This window comes from Embiotoca jacksoni, unplaced genomic scaffold, assembly GCF_022577435.1.
Source record: "Embiotoca jacksoni isolate LCO1_2020_lvr unplaced genomic scaffold, fEmbJac1.0.p SCAF_4, whole genome shotgun sequence".
In the NCBI taxonomy this organism is placed as follows: domain Eukaryota; kingdom Metazoa; phylum Chordata; class Actinopteri; family Embiotocidae; genus Embiotoca; species Embiotoca jacksoni.
In genome coordinates, this window is record NW_027185392.1 from 3,308,337 (window position 1) to 3,324,741 (window position 16,405).

At 39.8% G+C, this 16,405-nt stretch overlaps 1 protein-coding gene across 1 annotated transcript; it reads right to left on the bottom strand.

The window, feature by feature from the left end:
- Nucleotides 1-636: 636 nt before the first annotated feature.
- On the bottom strand, nucleotides 637-14,368 carry cusr (Copper-only SOD repeat protein). Its single transcript, XM_069166647.1, has 10 exons — nucleotides 14,174-14,368; nucleotides 9,458-11,531; nucleotides 8,742-8,841; nucleotides 7,235-7,312; nucleotides 6,605-6,709; nucleotides 5,584-5,716; nucleotides 5,312-5,426; nucleotides 3,504-3,628; nucleotides 1,700-1,780; nucleotides 637-1,140 (listed from the first exon to the last, which is right to left on the bottom strand). Exons 1-10 carry the CDS (start codon nucleotides 14,211-14,213, stop codon nucleotides 1,049-1,051), a joined length of 2,943 nt encoding a protein of 980 aa, XP_069022748.1. The 5' UTR covers nucleotides 14,214-14,368; the 3' UTR covers nucleotides 637-1,048.
- Between the last annotated feature and the right edge of the window lie 2,037 nt (nucleotides 14,369-16,405).

Consider the following 16,405-nt stretch of genomic DNA (forward strand, 5'->3'; position numbering starts at 1 on the left):
GCATCAGCCAAACATTACTGCATGCGTATGGATCCCCAAACTGAAAAACAAAAAAGGCGTCAGGCAAGACATAAAATGCAGCTGAGTACACTAAAATGTAGGCTATTATTGGTGAAATAACAAAAACAAAATGTTTATTTGATTAAACAACCTGTCGTCCTTTTGTCTTTCGTCAATTTTTTTTTTTCATCTGTATTTCAACCCAAATATAGGCTACCACTTTTTCTATAAAGTACCTTTGAGAAATGGGTGATGAGTAGTAAATTTCGGCTTTATTAATAAAATAAATTATGAATGAATTCTTTACCAATTGGGGTGTAAAGTGCTAATAAGTTAAGAAGTTGCTAATGAAGAAATTATTTGATGTAAATGTTAAAATGGTGTTAATAAATGAATTTTGATCCTGATGCTGCAAATGCTCTGCTGCCAATTTTCCAGATATAGAGAGCAAAAGACCAAGAAAGTCTCCTGGCAACATGGCAACTCAAACTGTTTTCATTTTAACGGCTTATAGCCGATATATAGTATTTACAACCAAAGCCTTTATTTACAAGTGGCATGAATAATTGTACTCCTCTCTTACACAATAGCTTTGTCCTGCCGACAAAAATCAAACAAAAATATTGGCACAAGATATACAAACATTAGCGTTGTTTATTCACAATTTTCCAGATACTTACATACAATTTCACGTGGATATATGGATAGCGAATACATAAAAGAAAATTGCCAAGAGGTCTGAAAATGCACAGCAGTAACTCCATCCACCCATTTAAGATCCCAAATGAATAAAATAATAGCAACGTATGTTGTATAAAAAACATGTAGTTTCTATAAAGACGACACTGAACAGTTAATGTTGCCCAAACTGGTTATGATAAAGAGGAAATGGGAAGATGTTGATTGGCTGACAAAACTTGTATAAAGAAAAAGATTATTATTTGCTTGGTGATGTTTGTATCAGTTGTCGGGCTACACCTCATCAACATATTTGCAGTTTTCACAAAACGAGGATCCTTCTGTCCCCGCCGATAGTGGAGTCCTTCAACTACAAAGAAGTTGTCGATGACAGCAGGCAGGTGGCAGCAAACATCAAGCCGAGGAGAAAACTTCCTGGGACCATCGGAAAACCTGCATTTCCTGAGGCCATCAAATCACAAAGGTTATTCAAGCGAGAAGGGAAACTCTAATAAAAGAGGCTATGACTCAGTGTAATCTATTATTTTATTTTATTTTATTTTTTATTTTTTTTATTTTTATCTCTGAGATAGTCAATTTACATTTTTATGACTAGACATGTTGCTTAGAAGTGATAAAACATGGGTTGTGTTGCATCATGGAAGTGATCTTTAAAATACAATCTTCACTTTGTGTGTGGTTAACAGAACTTCCATGTAGACTTTATACATTTTTAGTTATTGCATTGCCAGCAATTGTTAACCATGATTTTTACGTTATTATCCTTATATTTGCTGCAGTTCAACTCTGCCATGTATTTATGGTAATATTTTACAAATGTTAAACTATATAGTCAGTAGTAGATTACGTCTCTTTTCATCACAATCAATATTTAATTAACAAGAGAACATTATTTTCTTCTGAATAGGACTTCTAAAACACATTGTCCATTAAACAAAATGATTTACCATTTCCATCACAGTCCCATTAAAGCTTTGTCTGCAGTGTGGAGTGTACTTACTTGTACATGAGTCAGACTCTTTGAACTGGCCCATCCTCTCGCTGGTTTTGACCGACTGCAGCAGCTCACTGCTGACATCCCCTTTAAGATACAAAGTGGCCATGCTTACTTACTCATTACAGACTGAGATAGTAAAAGCTGCAATTGCCTATTTATTCTACTTTATTTACCCTAACCCCCCCCCCCCCACACACACACACACACACACACACATAATTAAGTTAGAATCTGAGTGATTTCTATTGCACATAAAGCTGAGTTTCTCTTTAGACTATTACATGATGCTTCATGAAGCAGATGGACAGCAGCATGTAATTTATATTAGCGGTAACTTCACACAAATGCATGCTGGCTGTAAAATTTTTGTATGCATCTCTGCTGCTATATCCCACCCAAGCACAGGAAAGGGGGGGGGTGTCTAATGTGGAGAATTATTGTAAAAGTAAACTCTCCACCCTGTGGGAGACTTCTGAGGGCATAAATGCCTGTCCTGTGCTATAGCGTGTGAAAGCTCTCGACAGATACGACTCTGTTCCCCCCCTGGGACAGAGGAAGTGACAGAACATGAGACACTCCATGCAGAATCAGGTTACTGAGCAATTTTTCAGGCTTTCTAAAGATTTCAATGTCCAGAATTGTTCTTTGTCCTGATTTTCTGCCACACAGTTTGCCGAACCAGGTCAAAAAAGCTTGAAGTAGCTGATTTGTTTAAAGATTTACATGTTGTAACGTACAGATAAATGTATTTTTCATCACACACAAAAGCCTTTATGTGCTTGTGAATACAGAACCCACTAGTCGTGGCCATGTTGCAGACAATATCCTCGTATATATTTTCCATTTTTTTTTTCTTTTTTTTTTGCGAAAGTTTGTTAAAAGTTAAAGTTTTAGAGATACAGCATTAAGTGTTATGAACCAACTCAGAATCGCGGCAAAGCGTGAAATAGACACGCACGTGCACTACAGCAAAAATGTGGGATAGCCACGCTTTGCTCTGTCTAGGCGGGAAAGTTACACGCTCAGTAAGCATGAATCTTGCACCCACGTAAATGTAAACTAACAAAGGATCATGTGACCAAGGTCCAGCAGCACAGGTATTGAGACCAAGTATAAAGGACCTTTTTTGGCAGCCTCATAATTTAGGAATGGTGGCTTGGTGGAATAAATTGCAGACTGTCATGGGAAACAATGAGGTTTGAATCCAGGAGGTGACAGCGGTGTTCTTGAGTTTTTTTGTATCCTAATCCTAAGCATGTTTTTTATCACGAACCCCGACCGTGTGTTTTTGTTAAAAAGCATGCAGTAGGTTTTTATTTTTTGTCTCACTACTGGAAAACCTGTAACTGTCACGCCCAGACATCGCCAAGATGCCTGGTTGCAACAACAATGACCCAGCAGTCACAACAACTTCTGTGAGAAGGTTAGATAAGTCACAAATGGTTTTAATGGTTGGAGATCAGACCTGTTTCACTCTTCATTATGACTATAATGACACTACACTGACAACACCTGTTTCACTCTTCATTATGACTATAATGACACTACACTGACAACACCTGTTTCACTCTTCATTATGACTATAATGACACTACACTGACAACACCCCTGGTAAGAATTTGAAACCCTATTTACAGTATGTAGAGTATGTTATTTTAGTAATATGATCTATTACTCAGCATGTACAGAGAAATAGAAATACATATTCCCTCACTAACTTCCTCATATCAGCTCTTCTCATATTTCTCATATTTTACAGTAGAGAAGCATTGTGTTGACAGAAGGTCAACTTTTTTCCCTGCCTTACCAGATATCATGAAGCTGACTTGCTGGCACTTTCCATCAGCGGCAGACCGAGGAGAGCCGGGCAAGATGGTGACTGCTGCTGTCCTCAGCTGAACCACATCTGCAACTCGACTACGGAAATCAAACCTGGACATAAAGACATAAAACATTGTCGTCACATGATATAATGATTAGATATGATCAAACTGAGGTGCACAGTGTGCTTCAGAGTGTGCTATGACCCATTTAAATAATACTTTTCTAATACAGGTCAGGATGATATTGAAGAATCACAGTGAGTTTACGAGAATAATTAGCTGATACTTAATGGATGTTCAAGAAATTTATGAATCGGCCGCTGCTCTGTATCTCCTCCTGGCCTTCAGTGGTCTGTAATTAGGTGATTAGTGACACAATGGCATGTCATACCACTGATGAGGCCACAGAATACCTCATTAATAAGTACATGTGAGGTGTAGAAGGTGCAAAGAGGAATTTGTGGAGAATAGATACTGTATATAATGAGATTGCGATGCTACGTAGAGAATACGTTGTGTGGGTAGGGCAGAAAAAAAACTCATTCCTTTTTAATTGTACCTCAGACTTCTTGTGTGTTTGCTATTTGTGGTGACAAGTTGTTCTGCTTCCTCAATGCCTCAGCTATTTTGTGGAGATTAATTATTCTAATTCATCTTCAACACGACAGCGTTGACATATTTTTTCATTTCAAAAACAATCGTCACGAACTGGAGATTCTGTTTCAGTTTCTTTTTCTTTCTTTTTTTCAACTCGAAATGAAAATGAAAATGTCAAATTAATTAAAGTGGTTCTTTCACGCAACATTGTCATCACAATTTTCCTCAGAATGGTTTTTGGAACAACAATTTTCTGACTGATGAAGAGTGAGGTACCTCTGACTCCACGGACTTTGACAGATTTACATTTTCCAGAAGAGTCAAAATATGAGTCACACATACACACTCCCTGGTAGCACTAACGCTGACAGGTTTATGTTCTTCTGTACTATAATTTACAATCACACCACAAAACGTGTTTTTATGCTGAATAATTGACAAATTTCGTGAAATAAATCAATGACTTAAAAAAAACAACCTCCAGATGTACTTCAGACCAGATTTGTGAAGCGTGGTCGGCGACAGCTGCCAACAAATTTAGACCAAGTTCTGTACGCTTGAGTTTAAAACTGTAGTACGGGACTTTAACATATAAAAGAACATCCGTGACATTCAAGCCATCGTCAAATGAGTTCACACAATGCTGATTAACATTATGGAGTTAAAAATTCTGGTGTCTGGTGAGATATTCTCACACTGCCTGGATAAAGGCATAAAATAATTCCATTGCGTGGCTCTTCCAGACTTTTGACATGCTATTGGATGGTATAGAGGAAATGTCACAGGGGTTAAAATGCTCAAAATTATTTGCAATGTGCGGTTTACATTATGACGTAATCAAGTATCAACAGTGTCAATTACTCTAACTGGCAGAAAGGGGAGACAAAAATTCAGTGCTGCAGGATTAAAGCCCACAACTCTGCTGAGTTCCCCGACATAAAGCTGTGATCAGTAAGATTCTATTGCTGACCTGAGAAACTACTGCACACCTGCAAGCCACTGTTTTAACTCACAGACACAAACAGTTAAAAATATATTGGCATCCAAAAGTATAACTGGATTTATAGGAACAAAAGTTTTTTTTAGAAAGTCTTTACAAACGACCTCAGGCAAACAGTAAAAGTCTGCCATGAGATTTAAGATCAAAGCAAGTTGAAAGGTTGTTAATCATGTGGCGTATTTTTATTTCACTCACCGGTTGAAGTCTGTCACATTGGGAAAGGTCTGCTCTGCCGATGGGGATCCTGGGAGGATATCAGCACATGCGATGATCGTCTCTCCGTTCTTTAACGCCAGAGATCTGTGGACCGCTAAACACAAACACACACACACACATATGTAAACTACATCTGCTCTTTTCATATTCAACAAAAGTAATACATTCTTTTCTTTGTGGGTCATAAACTAGCATTACAAACTTTTGATTTTGACCACTGCTGAATACACACATATGTTCCCTCCCTTCACCTGTGTGGTCTCCATGGAGCTGGATGATGCTGTCAGTGAAGAGCTGTCTCTCAGCCAGGCTGACTGGGCCGTGTCGTGCAGATATTTCCCCGACCACGCAGCTCAGCGGGTTTTCCAACGAACACCTGGAGCTCTGAAGGGGAAACAGCGAGAGAGAAGAGCATCACACGTTTACCACAAACGCAGCTGGTTATGTGTGTTATTTGATGTGTAATGTGTAGAAAAAAGCCTACAAGTCCTTTTACAACGCTTTGAAGTTTCGTGTTGTATTTTGTGTATAAATAATACAAGACTCTAGTGAATATTTAAAACTCGTAAGTTCTTAATTTGTGCACGCGCAAACACAATTGTAACATATTTAGGTAATGTATGTACATAAAAGGCCTAAATCATCATAATAATAATGTGATCCTAAAGATGTGTGTCTGTCACATGGAAATCTTGTTATTTAGGTTTTGTCATGGGCTGAGCTGCGTCATTGTAACATTAAACAATGACATGTTTATTTACAGATCAATGTGCAACCTCTTTGTAACTAGGAAACACTCTTAAAATCCATTTCCATTCCTTTCCATCCATTTAGGTTTTGATATTTTGTACTGATTTTGTTAATAAGTAACCTGAAATGGTGCAATAAAAATTGGGCTGTTGTAGACTTTTGCTGGTGTGTGCTACCGACAGATGAACACAATCTCTGACAGGTGTACGTAAAGAGAGTTTTTGGCTCCTGAGGGACAAACTTCCTCGTGATGCCACTGGAGTCTGTGTTAGTTTGAAATGTATCAGGGTGTCTGGAGTTAGAAAGTGTATTTTAATTCTCATGTCTTAGTCACACACACATTTTTATATAAGTATTATGTCCAAAACATTTAAGACTAAAGTTAATAACTGCCCTCTTTGGTTGCAATATCTCATCTTGTTTCATGGTATCCTTTAGGCACGACACAATTTATATTAATAAATCCATCGATAAATGTATTCGATGAAGAAATTACAGCACAAATATAGACATTAATCTCACCGCTGAGTTCATGTTGAAGGGATTGAATGTGCCTCCCACGCTGTTGCATTGTGTGCCAACAGCATCCTTACGGTTTTCAGTGATGAACAAGGAAGCTGTGGTTCTCTGAAAGCAGGGTAAAAAAAAAAAAAGATCAAATGTGAGCTTGAATTGTTTTCTGCATCATTTTGTGATTATAAATTTGTCAAACAAACATAGAAATGTTAAGAGGAAACACATACACACTTTAAAACTGAACACACATTTACAACAATAAACATCTGGGCACTTAAATCTGCTTACACCACCTTCATTATTCACCATCACAGTTCTCATATACAACCTCATGCTGGTCACATGCATTTTCCTGATTTTTTTTTTCTATGACATTTTCCATTTTATTATTCTCGCTGGCAATACACACTCAGCTCAGGTGTGTAGCCTGTAACTTCTCCTTTGAGGTTTTCTTGTCCTAGTTTTTCTGTGGAGGCAGAACGGTTTGTAGACTGGTGGTGTAACGTGGAAACGCATTTGCAGTTGTTGAAAACTTTGTTACTTTTTAAATTTGTTTTTGAGACTTCCTTTTGATATTGACCTAAAAAACTAAAGTTGCATTCATACGGTACGTGCAGTAAATGAAGCTGTACTTACAGTTTCAATTGGAGTTGCTTGAAAGTCCACCTCCAGTGTTGTATCACTGCTACTCCCATCTGAAAACATCTGCTGGCGCTGGAAGTGAGAACAATTTAATTTAATCTGTTGTATTTACTCAGGCATTCTCTATGAGATTAAGGAACACTCACAAGGACACAATCGGTAAAAAAAAAAGAAAAAAAAAAAGACCTGTCGTTAACTGTCAAGACATTCTTTCACCTACTTTGAGACTCTCTTCATTTGCCTAAGGGAAACTGGTAGGTTTTGTTGAGTGACAACATTTATTATCCACACGGCCCTTTTCTTCTTGATAATATAGACTCCGCAGAGATATTACAGGCACCACATCCATAGATGTGGTGCAGGACTCAGTATGGGGCCTCTGGAGGGCAGCTGACAGAGACAGCTGTTCCCTCGGTGGGCTTCCGAGTTCAGGGAGCCTGTACGTCGCATTAGCCAGCAGATGGATGCTAAGCTAAGCTAATGATCTCACCCCATCTTCCCATAGCTCCTTGTCGCAAGCCGTCACATGCACAATGAATTCACTGTCTGTCCAGCGCAGCAGAAATGTCCTGCCATGTTTTTGTGGCAGCTTGGCTCCCAATAAGTTAGCAAGAAAGAGACAATTCATGTGCTCTCTGGCTATCAAAGGAAACGTATTGATAGTGATCCTAAAGATGTGTGTCTGTCACATGGAAATCTTGTTATTTAGGTTTTGTCATGGGCTGAGCTGCGTCATTGTAACATTAAACAATGACGTGTTTATTTACAGATCAATGTGCAACCTCTTTGTAACTAGGAAACACTCTTAAAATCCATTTCCATTCCTTTCCATCCATTTAGGTTTTGATATTTTGTACTGATTTTGTTAATAAGTAACCTGAAATGGTGCAATAAAAATTGGGCTGTTGTAGACTTTTGCTGGTGTGTGCTACCGACAGGTGAACGCAATCTCTGACGGGTGTATGTAAAGAGAGTTTTTGGCTCCTGAGGGACAAACTTCCTGGTGATGCCACTGGAGTCCGTGTTAGTTTGAAATGTATGAGGGTGTCTGGAGTTAGAAAGAAACGACCTCACCAGATTTTCACAGAACACTTTTCATCTCTGCTTGACGCTCAAAGCGACATTAGCCGCTACGAAAATACTCTTCGTTATCAGTAGGACAATGGTATAAGAGGGTGTAAGAGTGCTAAATCAATTGAGTGTATCTCATCTGATCAGATAACAATTGTTTACGTAAAGTCGACAGTAAAATGGCCAATGATTCATTTACTGTTTCTTCATAAAACAAATTGACTGCACTATAAAAAAAAATTAAAAAAAATAAAATAAAATCTTTTTTGTTTGTTTTTTGTTTTTGTTTTACTTCATCAGGTACTTTAATGCATCCAGTATCTGTTCATGTAAATAGAAGATTTGTGTGGTAGTTATTGTGATGATGTATAATCTTTTTTGATTTGAAAAATGTAAATGCTTGTGGAAAAGACTTTGTTTATGTTTTTACCAGCGTGACAGTCCCATTCACTTCACCACTGAAAACAGCCATGGCAGTCGTCCATTGTCCATCTGCATTTCTCTCGGCTGAGATATCAGCACACCTCATTCTGTAGAGACAAACACACGCACACAAGCAGAAAGATTCAAAAACACAAACAAGATGAGCAAAGCATATCTAAATCCTGCTGGGGTTAACCCTGCGGATTTTCTCCTTTACAATATTTTGTTGAGTCATCCTCCATGAATGAGGACGATATCAGTGTATGTTAACACAAAACATGAGGAAGACATGAATCTGTCTCTGACATCCTACACGCATAATTGCCCTCAGTAGACTGGCAAAGTCTGTTTCTGTGCCAGCGCCCGCTCAGTGTGGAGAAATCTGCTCAGGCGATTCTGCAAAGGCATCAGTGACCACTCAAACTTTTCAGTGGCTATAGTGGTGTTGTCATTTCTTGTATGCTGCTTCTATGTCTCATATGATGTACAACTAGAATGACCAATACTTCCTCATTTTTGCAACAAATACCAAGTATTCATATTGGAAAAGAGTTGGTGGCTTCAGAAGAGTTACGACGTTAACCACTTCTTCTTCAGATAAAGGAACCTGTTTTTGCCCTGTGTATGAAATATTTTACTGTATTCTTTTCTTTCACTTTCACCCTTTGTTATCTTGTTTTCTCTCTGATAAGAACAAAAATATGAATGCAGACAGGTTCCCACCTTGATCCATTGGTGTAGTGCACCACCATTGACCTTCCCACTATGCTGTAGGGTCCAATCAATGGCATGTCAGGGTCCATGTATATAGCATCAAAGTCATTTTGGCCACTCAGTGTCCCAAACTTCCCGCTGATGTCTCCAATCTCATACTGGTCCACAGTGCCAATTCCAGGTGCGGGGGACATTGACGTGTTCCAGGCTAGTGGGTTGTAGTGGCCCTGGATGTTTGCGTTTGAGCAGGGTTCTGTGCTTCCAGGTTTGAGAGGCAAAATATGAACATGGTAACCTCCGGCTAAGGACTTCAGGCTCCTCAGGGCCATGTCTATAGTCGTGGGGCCTTGAGGGACAGCTTGGGAGAATCGCCCCTGGCCACTGGATGATTCAGGGCCAAACCAACTGCCTAAGATAGCTTTTGGGACCCGCAGCTTTGTAACATTGGCACAAGCCACCCTTGGTCCTCCTCTTTCTGCCTCATGGATGACCACAGAACGACCAATAATGCCTTTATCAGGCAACCAGGAAGTGACATCGGTGAAGAAGTGTTTTGCTTCCACTTTTCCGATTCTGGGGCTGAGATCAATGGTGCTGTATTTGCTGGAGAGGTCTCCAACCTCGCAGGATAAGGGACCAGCCGGGCGGCAGTGGAGGGCGTAGCTGTTGTCTGCTGTGTTGATGGCAAAGGGGTTCCAGTGACCTGCTGTTGTGCTGCAGCGCCCTTCATCATCATCCCTCTCGGAGCTAATGGGATAGGTGTGAACGTGCCAGTTGTGGTTTTTGGTTGGTGTCGTTGTAGGATTTCCATATGACAGATCGGTAAAGATGGACACATCAGATAGAGGGTTGTTCACCAGCTGGGTGAACAAGATCTGACCAACCACAGGACTCTGAAAAACGGCTCGGCCTACAATCACTTCACCAGGATAGCTGATACTGGTGCAAACAAATCTGGCACCGTCTGGTTGGTGAATCACAACTGAGCGCCCTACGATGCTTTTCTCTCCAAATAGAGGGAGGTTAAAGTCTGTGAACATTACATCCACCGCATCTCTATCTGCTAAGGACATGTGCTTGGAACTGAGGTCACCCGTCTCATATCTGTCATGTGTTGATCCGGGACCTGTAGGGTATGTTGGTGCATTTGTGTCGACTCCAAATGGATTCCAGTGGCCACCCACATTATCGTTTGAACAACGGTCCGACCTGACTGAAGGAACAGGAAAGTGGTGGACGTGGAAAGGGCCGACTCTGCTCTGTAGGTTGGTCAGGTTCACTCTCAACTCCGTTAAATCAAACGGGGAAGACTGGCGAAAGCTGAAGTATCCTTTGATCCCTCTCATATTCACAACGGCGCTCACCTTTTTCGCTGGTACATTATAAACCTGAGCACACTTGTAATCTGACCCCATTCTGAGAAGAAGAAAGCCAATCGTGGTACTGAAGCTGCTGAGGTCCAGACGGGACTTCTGAAGGCGCAAAGGGGTCCCGACCTTTACAACACCCAGATTGGTCAAAGCTGAAGGATTAAGGCTTTCAAGTAGAACATCGCAGTTTGCAGCAGTACTTGTAGATGCATGCAGAGTGATATTGGTTTGTGAGGCATTGACCTGACCGATTGTAATGAGGTCTGCCAGAAGCCTGGGGTTGGTTTGTTCTGTGTTCACACGGACGTAAACATTACCTGCGATGGAATCTGTGAACCTAGCCTGATAAGTCAAGACAGTTTGACCTTGACTTACTACGGTGCATACTTTAGTGCCGTTACATGTCTGCAAAGACAGCGAGAGGTCATCCAGGTTTGATCTTTGTTCAAAGAGCTGTGACACTTTGACGATGGAGTTTGAGGCGGGATCAGCCGTGAAGGTGAAGATGCTGGAGCCGATATTTTCCTCTGAACAGGGCTGAGGAAAGTGGCCGTACATGACAGGGAACACGCTGAGTGAAATGTTCACTGAGCCGCAGGATCCGGCGCCAGACACGGTAACGCTGGCCGTCTGGGAGGTGGAATTAAACTGCACCTGCCCTGTGACTCCTTCCATGTTCAGAGGCGCCAGAAACTGAACACAGGAACTGGAATCTGAAAAAGACGACAAGGAGGAGCCAAAGATGGTAATGTAGGTCACCACACTTGCCAGTGTATAATTATCTTAACAACAGACAGCAGATATGGAATGACCCTGACCTTTCACCTTTATGAATCTTCTGGTTTTTTTTTTATAATCTTCTCACAGTAAAAGCACATATTACAATACGGTTCACAGCCAGAACAGTTGGTTAAAGTTTGACGCATTCTTATTATGCTTAAAAAACATTGGATTCCATTGAGAGATGTTTCAAATCAGAGTGTCCAATGGGGTTTTCCTGCGATAAAGCTTAATTTTCTTGTAAAAAAAAGTTCTTTAAAATCCATTCACTCCCTCTGCCTCATGTTAATTTTGAAAGTTCAACCCTAGACATGTTCTCCATTTCTGGAAAAGTCTATTTTCAATATCTCTGCAAAGAAGGCTTGACATTTCCGCATCACTTTTGCAAAAGCTGACGACAACATCTGATTTCCAAACAAGCACAAAGTTGTGCATATGTCTTACAGTGAAAATGTATACAAAGCACTGATAAACTATCTTCCTTCAGATCATGAATGGTTTCTATCATCAAACGATGGAGGTCAAAGATCCAAGTAAACCAGCAACAAGTTAAACGCATTCTGCAGTGGTGGGGAGTCTTCCACCACACTGACCTCCACACGTACTTTTCACCAGGCTACACTGTGTCTGCATTAGATATTGATTATTTGCAGTTGAACCAATACAGTAGGAATGTGCCGTATTTCCGACAGGGTTGTCCTGTGTTTCTGCTCACACATCACACATAGAGCATTATAAGAAAGTCTCTATCAGTTCCTATTACATATCGTTGCACAATGTAAATACCAATGAGTTGACATGTGTCTTTTTTGTCATTGACTGTGTTTCTGTTTTAACCTTGCTGCTTTCTCAAATCAGTGACATTTTTCACTACATTTTCAACCAAAGTTAGATTCAATTTAAACATTAAAATATATTAAAATGATGTTCAGTATGCGCACACGTGTGAGCCATTGAGGAGAGACTGTCACAGTGAGGTGCACGGCATTTTGTAGAATACACTCTCTGCAAAGAAATATCTGGTCAGTAATACGTAATCGGTAATCATGATACTTCGTACCTCTCACGCAAAACCTGAGCCTCTGGTTAAACACGAACTCATTGATAATTGTTTAATCTGTTCTGGTACAACTGATGGGCGATTAGGCACCTGTCAAACCAGTCAGCACACATAGAAACTTGAAAGGGAAACCAAATCTGAGGAAAGTCAATGTGCTGGCTGCAGACCATTTGCAGTTTAAACATTTTAAGTAGAGTTGAAATGCTAAAAGAAGTTTTGGTGACATTCGAAGATGCGTGATGCTGAGCTCAACGTAAGTTTGAAAATTCTGCACAGCAATGTGAAACTTGGAATTAGCACACGACTTGTGATTGTGATTCATTTGGTATGACTGGTTTATTTTTGCACCCTTGGGTGTCACATCTGTTGCAGCACAGCAATCGATTTAAAAAATGTATCAGATTATGTCATCCGGTGCATGACACAATTCAATTCATCAATTGCCTCCTTATATTAGAAATGCTGTTGGAGTTAGTTTGTACGCACCTTGTAGTTTCTATTCTCTGTGAAATATTTGATATAGCTACAACTTTCACCTCTTCAGTAGCATTCAGCCTGTATGACACCCGAAGTAAGTGTTAATAGATGAAATGCAACTTTCCCAGTGTGACCACGGTTCCGGTCTAAATTTACTGCCAGTGGTTCTGCTTTGATTTCCATTTGGATTCTCATTTGAAAAAAAGATTATTGTTGATTTGAAGCACGAGTATTGTGGTGTAAATATTATAGAACTTGTTTATAGTAGGTTATTGTGACTTCAGAGAGCAAAACATAGGCATTATTATTATGAATTTAATATGAAGGAATGGAGCTCACCTAAAGTGAAACTTTGAAATAACTAAATTTTTGTAAATTAAAAAATGTTATAAAAATGGATCAGTCCTCATTCTTGGGAATAGAGTCATAAAACTTTGCACTTTGTGAACAGCTAATAGTTTTAGGGCATTTGGGAGTAACCTCCAATTCGGGATAAAGGTCTTTTCTCCTTAATCTCTGACTGCCTATGCACAATAAGGCAGATGATAAGGATTGCATGTTCACAACTTAATCCAGCAGATTATGAATAATAAACTGAATTACAACACGTGCAGCGTTCTCACCAACATCAGAGCACATATTTAGTCTCAAGCCCTTTCCATAAGAACATAGTGGAATTCACAGAAATAAATGCAACCTGCTGAGCTTTCATCAATAAAACGAAGCCACTAATGCAGCTACTGCACACTTCTACTCGCAAAACAACTAAAACATCATGAATAATGATAAACAGTTTTAAACCAAACATCCTTGGCCACGTGCCATTTTGTTTCTACAGTCTACAGCTTTATTCTTTGCAACCCATCAATGACGAATTTTTAACTGATGTTACCATCGGTAGAAAGAAAACCTGCACACTCTCTATCCATGACTCACACTTTTTAATCCCTGGCCTAAATATTACAATGCTCAACAAATAATTAATCAGTGATGTCCAGGTTGCTTCACTGCAAAAGTCAAGGTTTACAAAATACTCACCTAGTAAAAACAACAGCAGGACAGCTGGGAGAAGGCACATGTTGGCAGCTGTGTGCGAGACAAACAGCAAACAGAAAAGCAAATGTCACTGCAGTCACAGAAATCCTGAATCACAATGTAGGTTAATAAAATTAGCGTAGGAAGTTCAGTGATAGCAAAGTGATGGAGCAACTGTGTGTGTGCTCTCAAACAACAGGTCATGTGGGACTGCTTTTTAAAAGTGTGCAGCCTCCCTTATGCTTCTGTTTTTGAGCTGTGGTCTGTCTGTGTCAGCCTGTGATTGGCTGACAGGACAGAAGTGTCTCATGTATGAAGCCAGAGGGGGAGGGCGGGGGGGGGTGAATATTTGGCAGCATGGATGGGTGAAGGTGGCCCAACCCAGCCCTGGCCACTCTCAGCTCAAGGAAAAATGAAGGCAGATGAAAGCACTTGTTGATCAAAGTGTCCACCTATGCTGTTTGGCTCAAATAGCAGTTTATTTGTCTTCTAATGATGCTTTATGAATTTATATCAATGTGGAGTTAAGATAAAAGTAAACTTCCTGCGCTGGTTGAGTCCAAGTTTGTAAGACAGTTTCAAGCTTTGTAAAATAAGATGACTTACATGTTAATAGTTGGAATAGTATATTGTGATAGCAGGGTTTAACATGTCCATCATGGACTAGAATGTTTTGGAATAGTTTGCTGATATCATCATTTTTAAAAATGTTTTTTTTAATCAAATGCATCGACTTCAACTCTGTTTGGAGGCAGACGTGAATAAAAACTGGTCACAGGGTCAAACTGATGGCAGTAGAGATGTATTGTTAAAAATATAAAAGCAACATATGAAATACAGTGTATACAATTAAAAAATAACAGATGCAAATGAAGCCAAAGCATTAATAAACAGTGGTGGCATAAATATGTTAGACAAAACAAAGCAGGTGATGCATTTTGTAAAATTCACAACATGCACCTGCAGATATGGGAAGATTTTTTGGGAATAAAGACAAATATGGAGACCAGAATCAAGGCTGTAGAGGATCCTCACCGTTTCATGATTTCTCAGCTGTTGCCGCAGCTCTTTAAAAATGATTATGGTTCCACTTACTCCACTTTTAGACCCTCTTATTCTCTCTTCCTCTTTCTTCTCCCAGAATACACCTCAGCTGTCCTTGTGACAGTTGAGTAAAAAAAATAAATAAAAGAATGGGCGAAAATAGTAACTTGTTCTATGAATAGCAGCCCGATGTCCCATTGTGAGCCATTTGTGGTCGTCCATGCAGCTATTTACTCGTATTGGAGGGCCTGTGAAGTGGTCCAGGCCCTTCACTCGGCCTATTTAGATCACTGATTGCAGCAGGAGACAAAATCGTGACGTGACCGCGTCCCCGTTCCTGCAAGTACACACAGGTTTATCATTTAAACACTCACACATGCATGCAAAAAATAGGTAATGACAGAGCAGAGACCTGACAGTCATAATCATGTAAACAGCTCTCTGAACGAGGGGATCCGTTCCACAGCATTGCACAGGATGGCTGAGAGGAAAAGACTGACACTTAGTGGTAACTATGTGGAAAATATACTCTATAAGATCCCAGTTTTAGGTAATTAAACATCCAAACATGAAGAACTGTAGTTTTATGACTTAGTTGTAGCTATTATTTGACACTGAAAACATTATTTGACCAGACCCTAGATGGAATCCAGCCTGGGGTTGGTGCACCAATGTGGTATTGACTCTAAGCACTCAGTTATCAGGTCACCCTGAACATTTAAGATTTTAAAACATGGACTTGAGATTACAAAAAAAAAGAAGAAATCCATAGGAGCAAATGTGATATTTTCTGTCAAGCATTTCAGCAACTGACAAAAAAATACTGAAAAAAATAAAAGCTTTTGCTCGTGGCAACAGTTGCTGTGTATGACAATTACCCATTCATATCTGTATTTTGGAGGTCATCAAAGCTGGCTAAGTTTTCTGTGCACGAGGAAATGTGAAATCTGTAACAGCAGTCTGATGGTTCTTTGAACAGGTGATGTTGTTGTAATTAAATAAAAATGACAGGGAGTCACAAAAACTAAAAACCGTCTTCCTAAAAACTGACTCATGAGTCATAGGTACAACGCCCTTTATGAAGAAGTATAGTACGCACGAGGAACCATGTCAAAGATATGAAGCATGATTTCCAAAGATAATATTGTATCATTACGTTGGTGTCCCACTTTGCACCTTGGTATGCAGTCT

Bases quoted from the DNA above. Each gene is read 5' to 3' on its own strand.
- cusr (XM_069166647.1), bottom strand. From the start codon at position 14,213: ATGTGCCTTCTCCCAGCTGTCCTGCTGTTGTTTTTACTAG. The intron at 5,717-6,604 runs GTGAGATTAATG...TTTCCCCTTCAG, and splicing joins CCTTCAACATGAACTCAGCG to AGCTCCAGGTGTTCGTTGGA. The intron at 3,629-5,311 runs GTGAGTGAAATA...CTTTATGTCCAG, and splicing joins AATGTGACAGACTTCAACCG to GTTTGATTTCCGTAGTCGAG.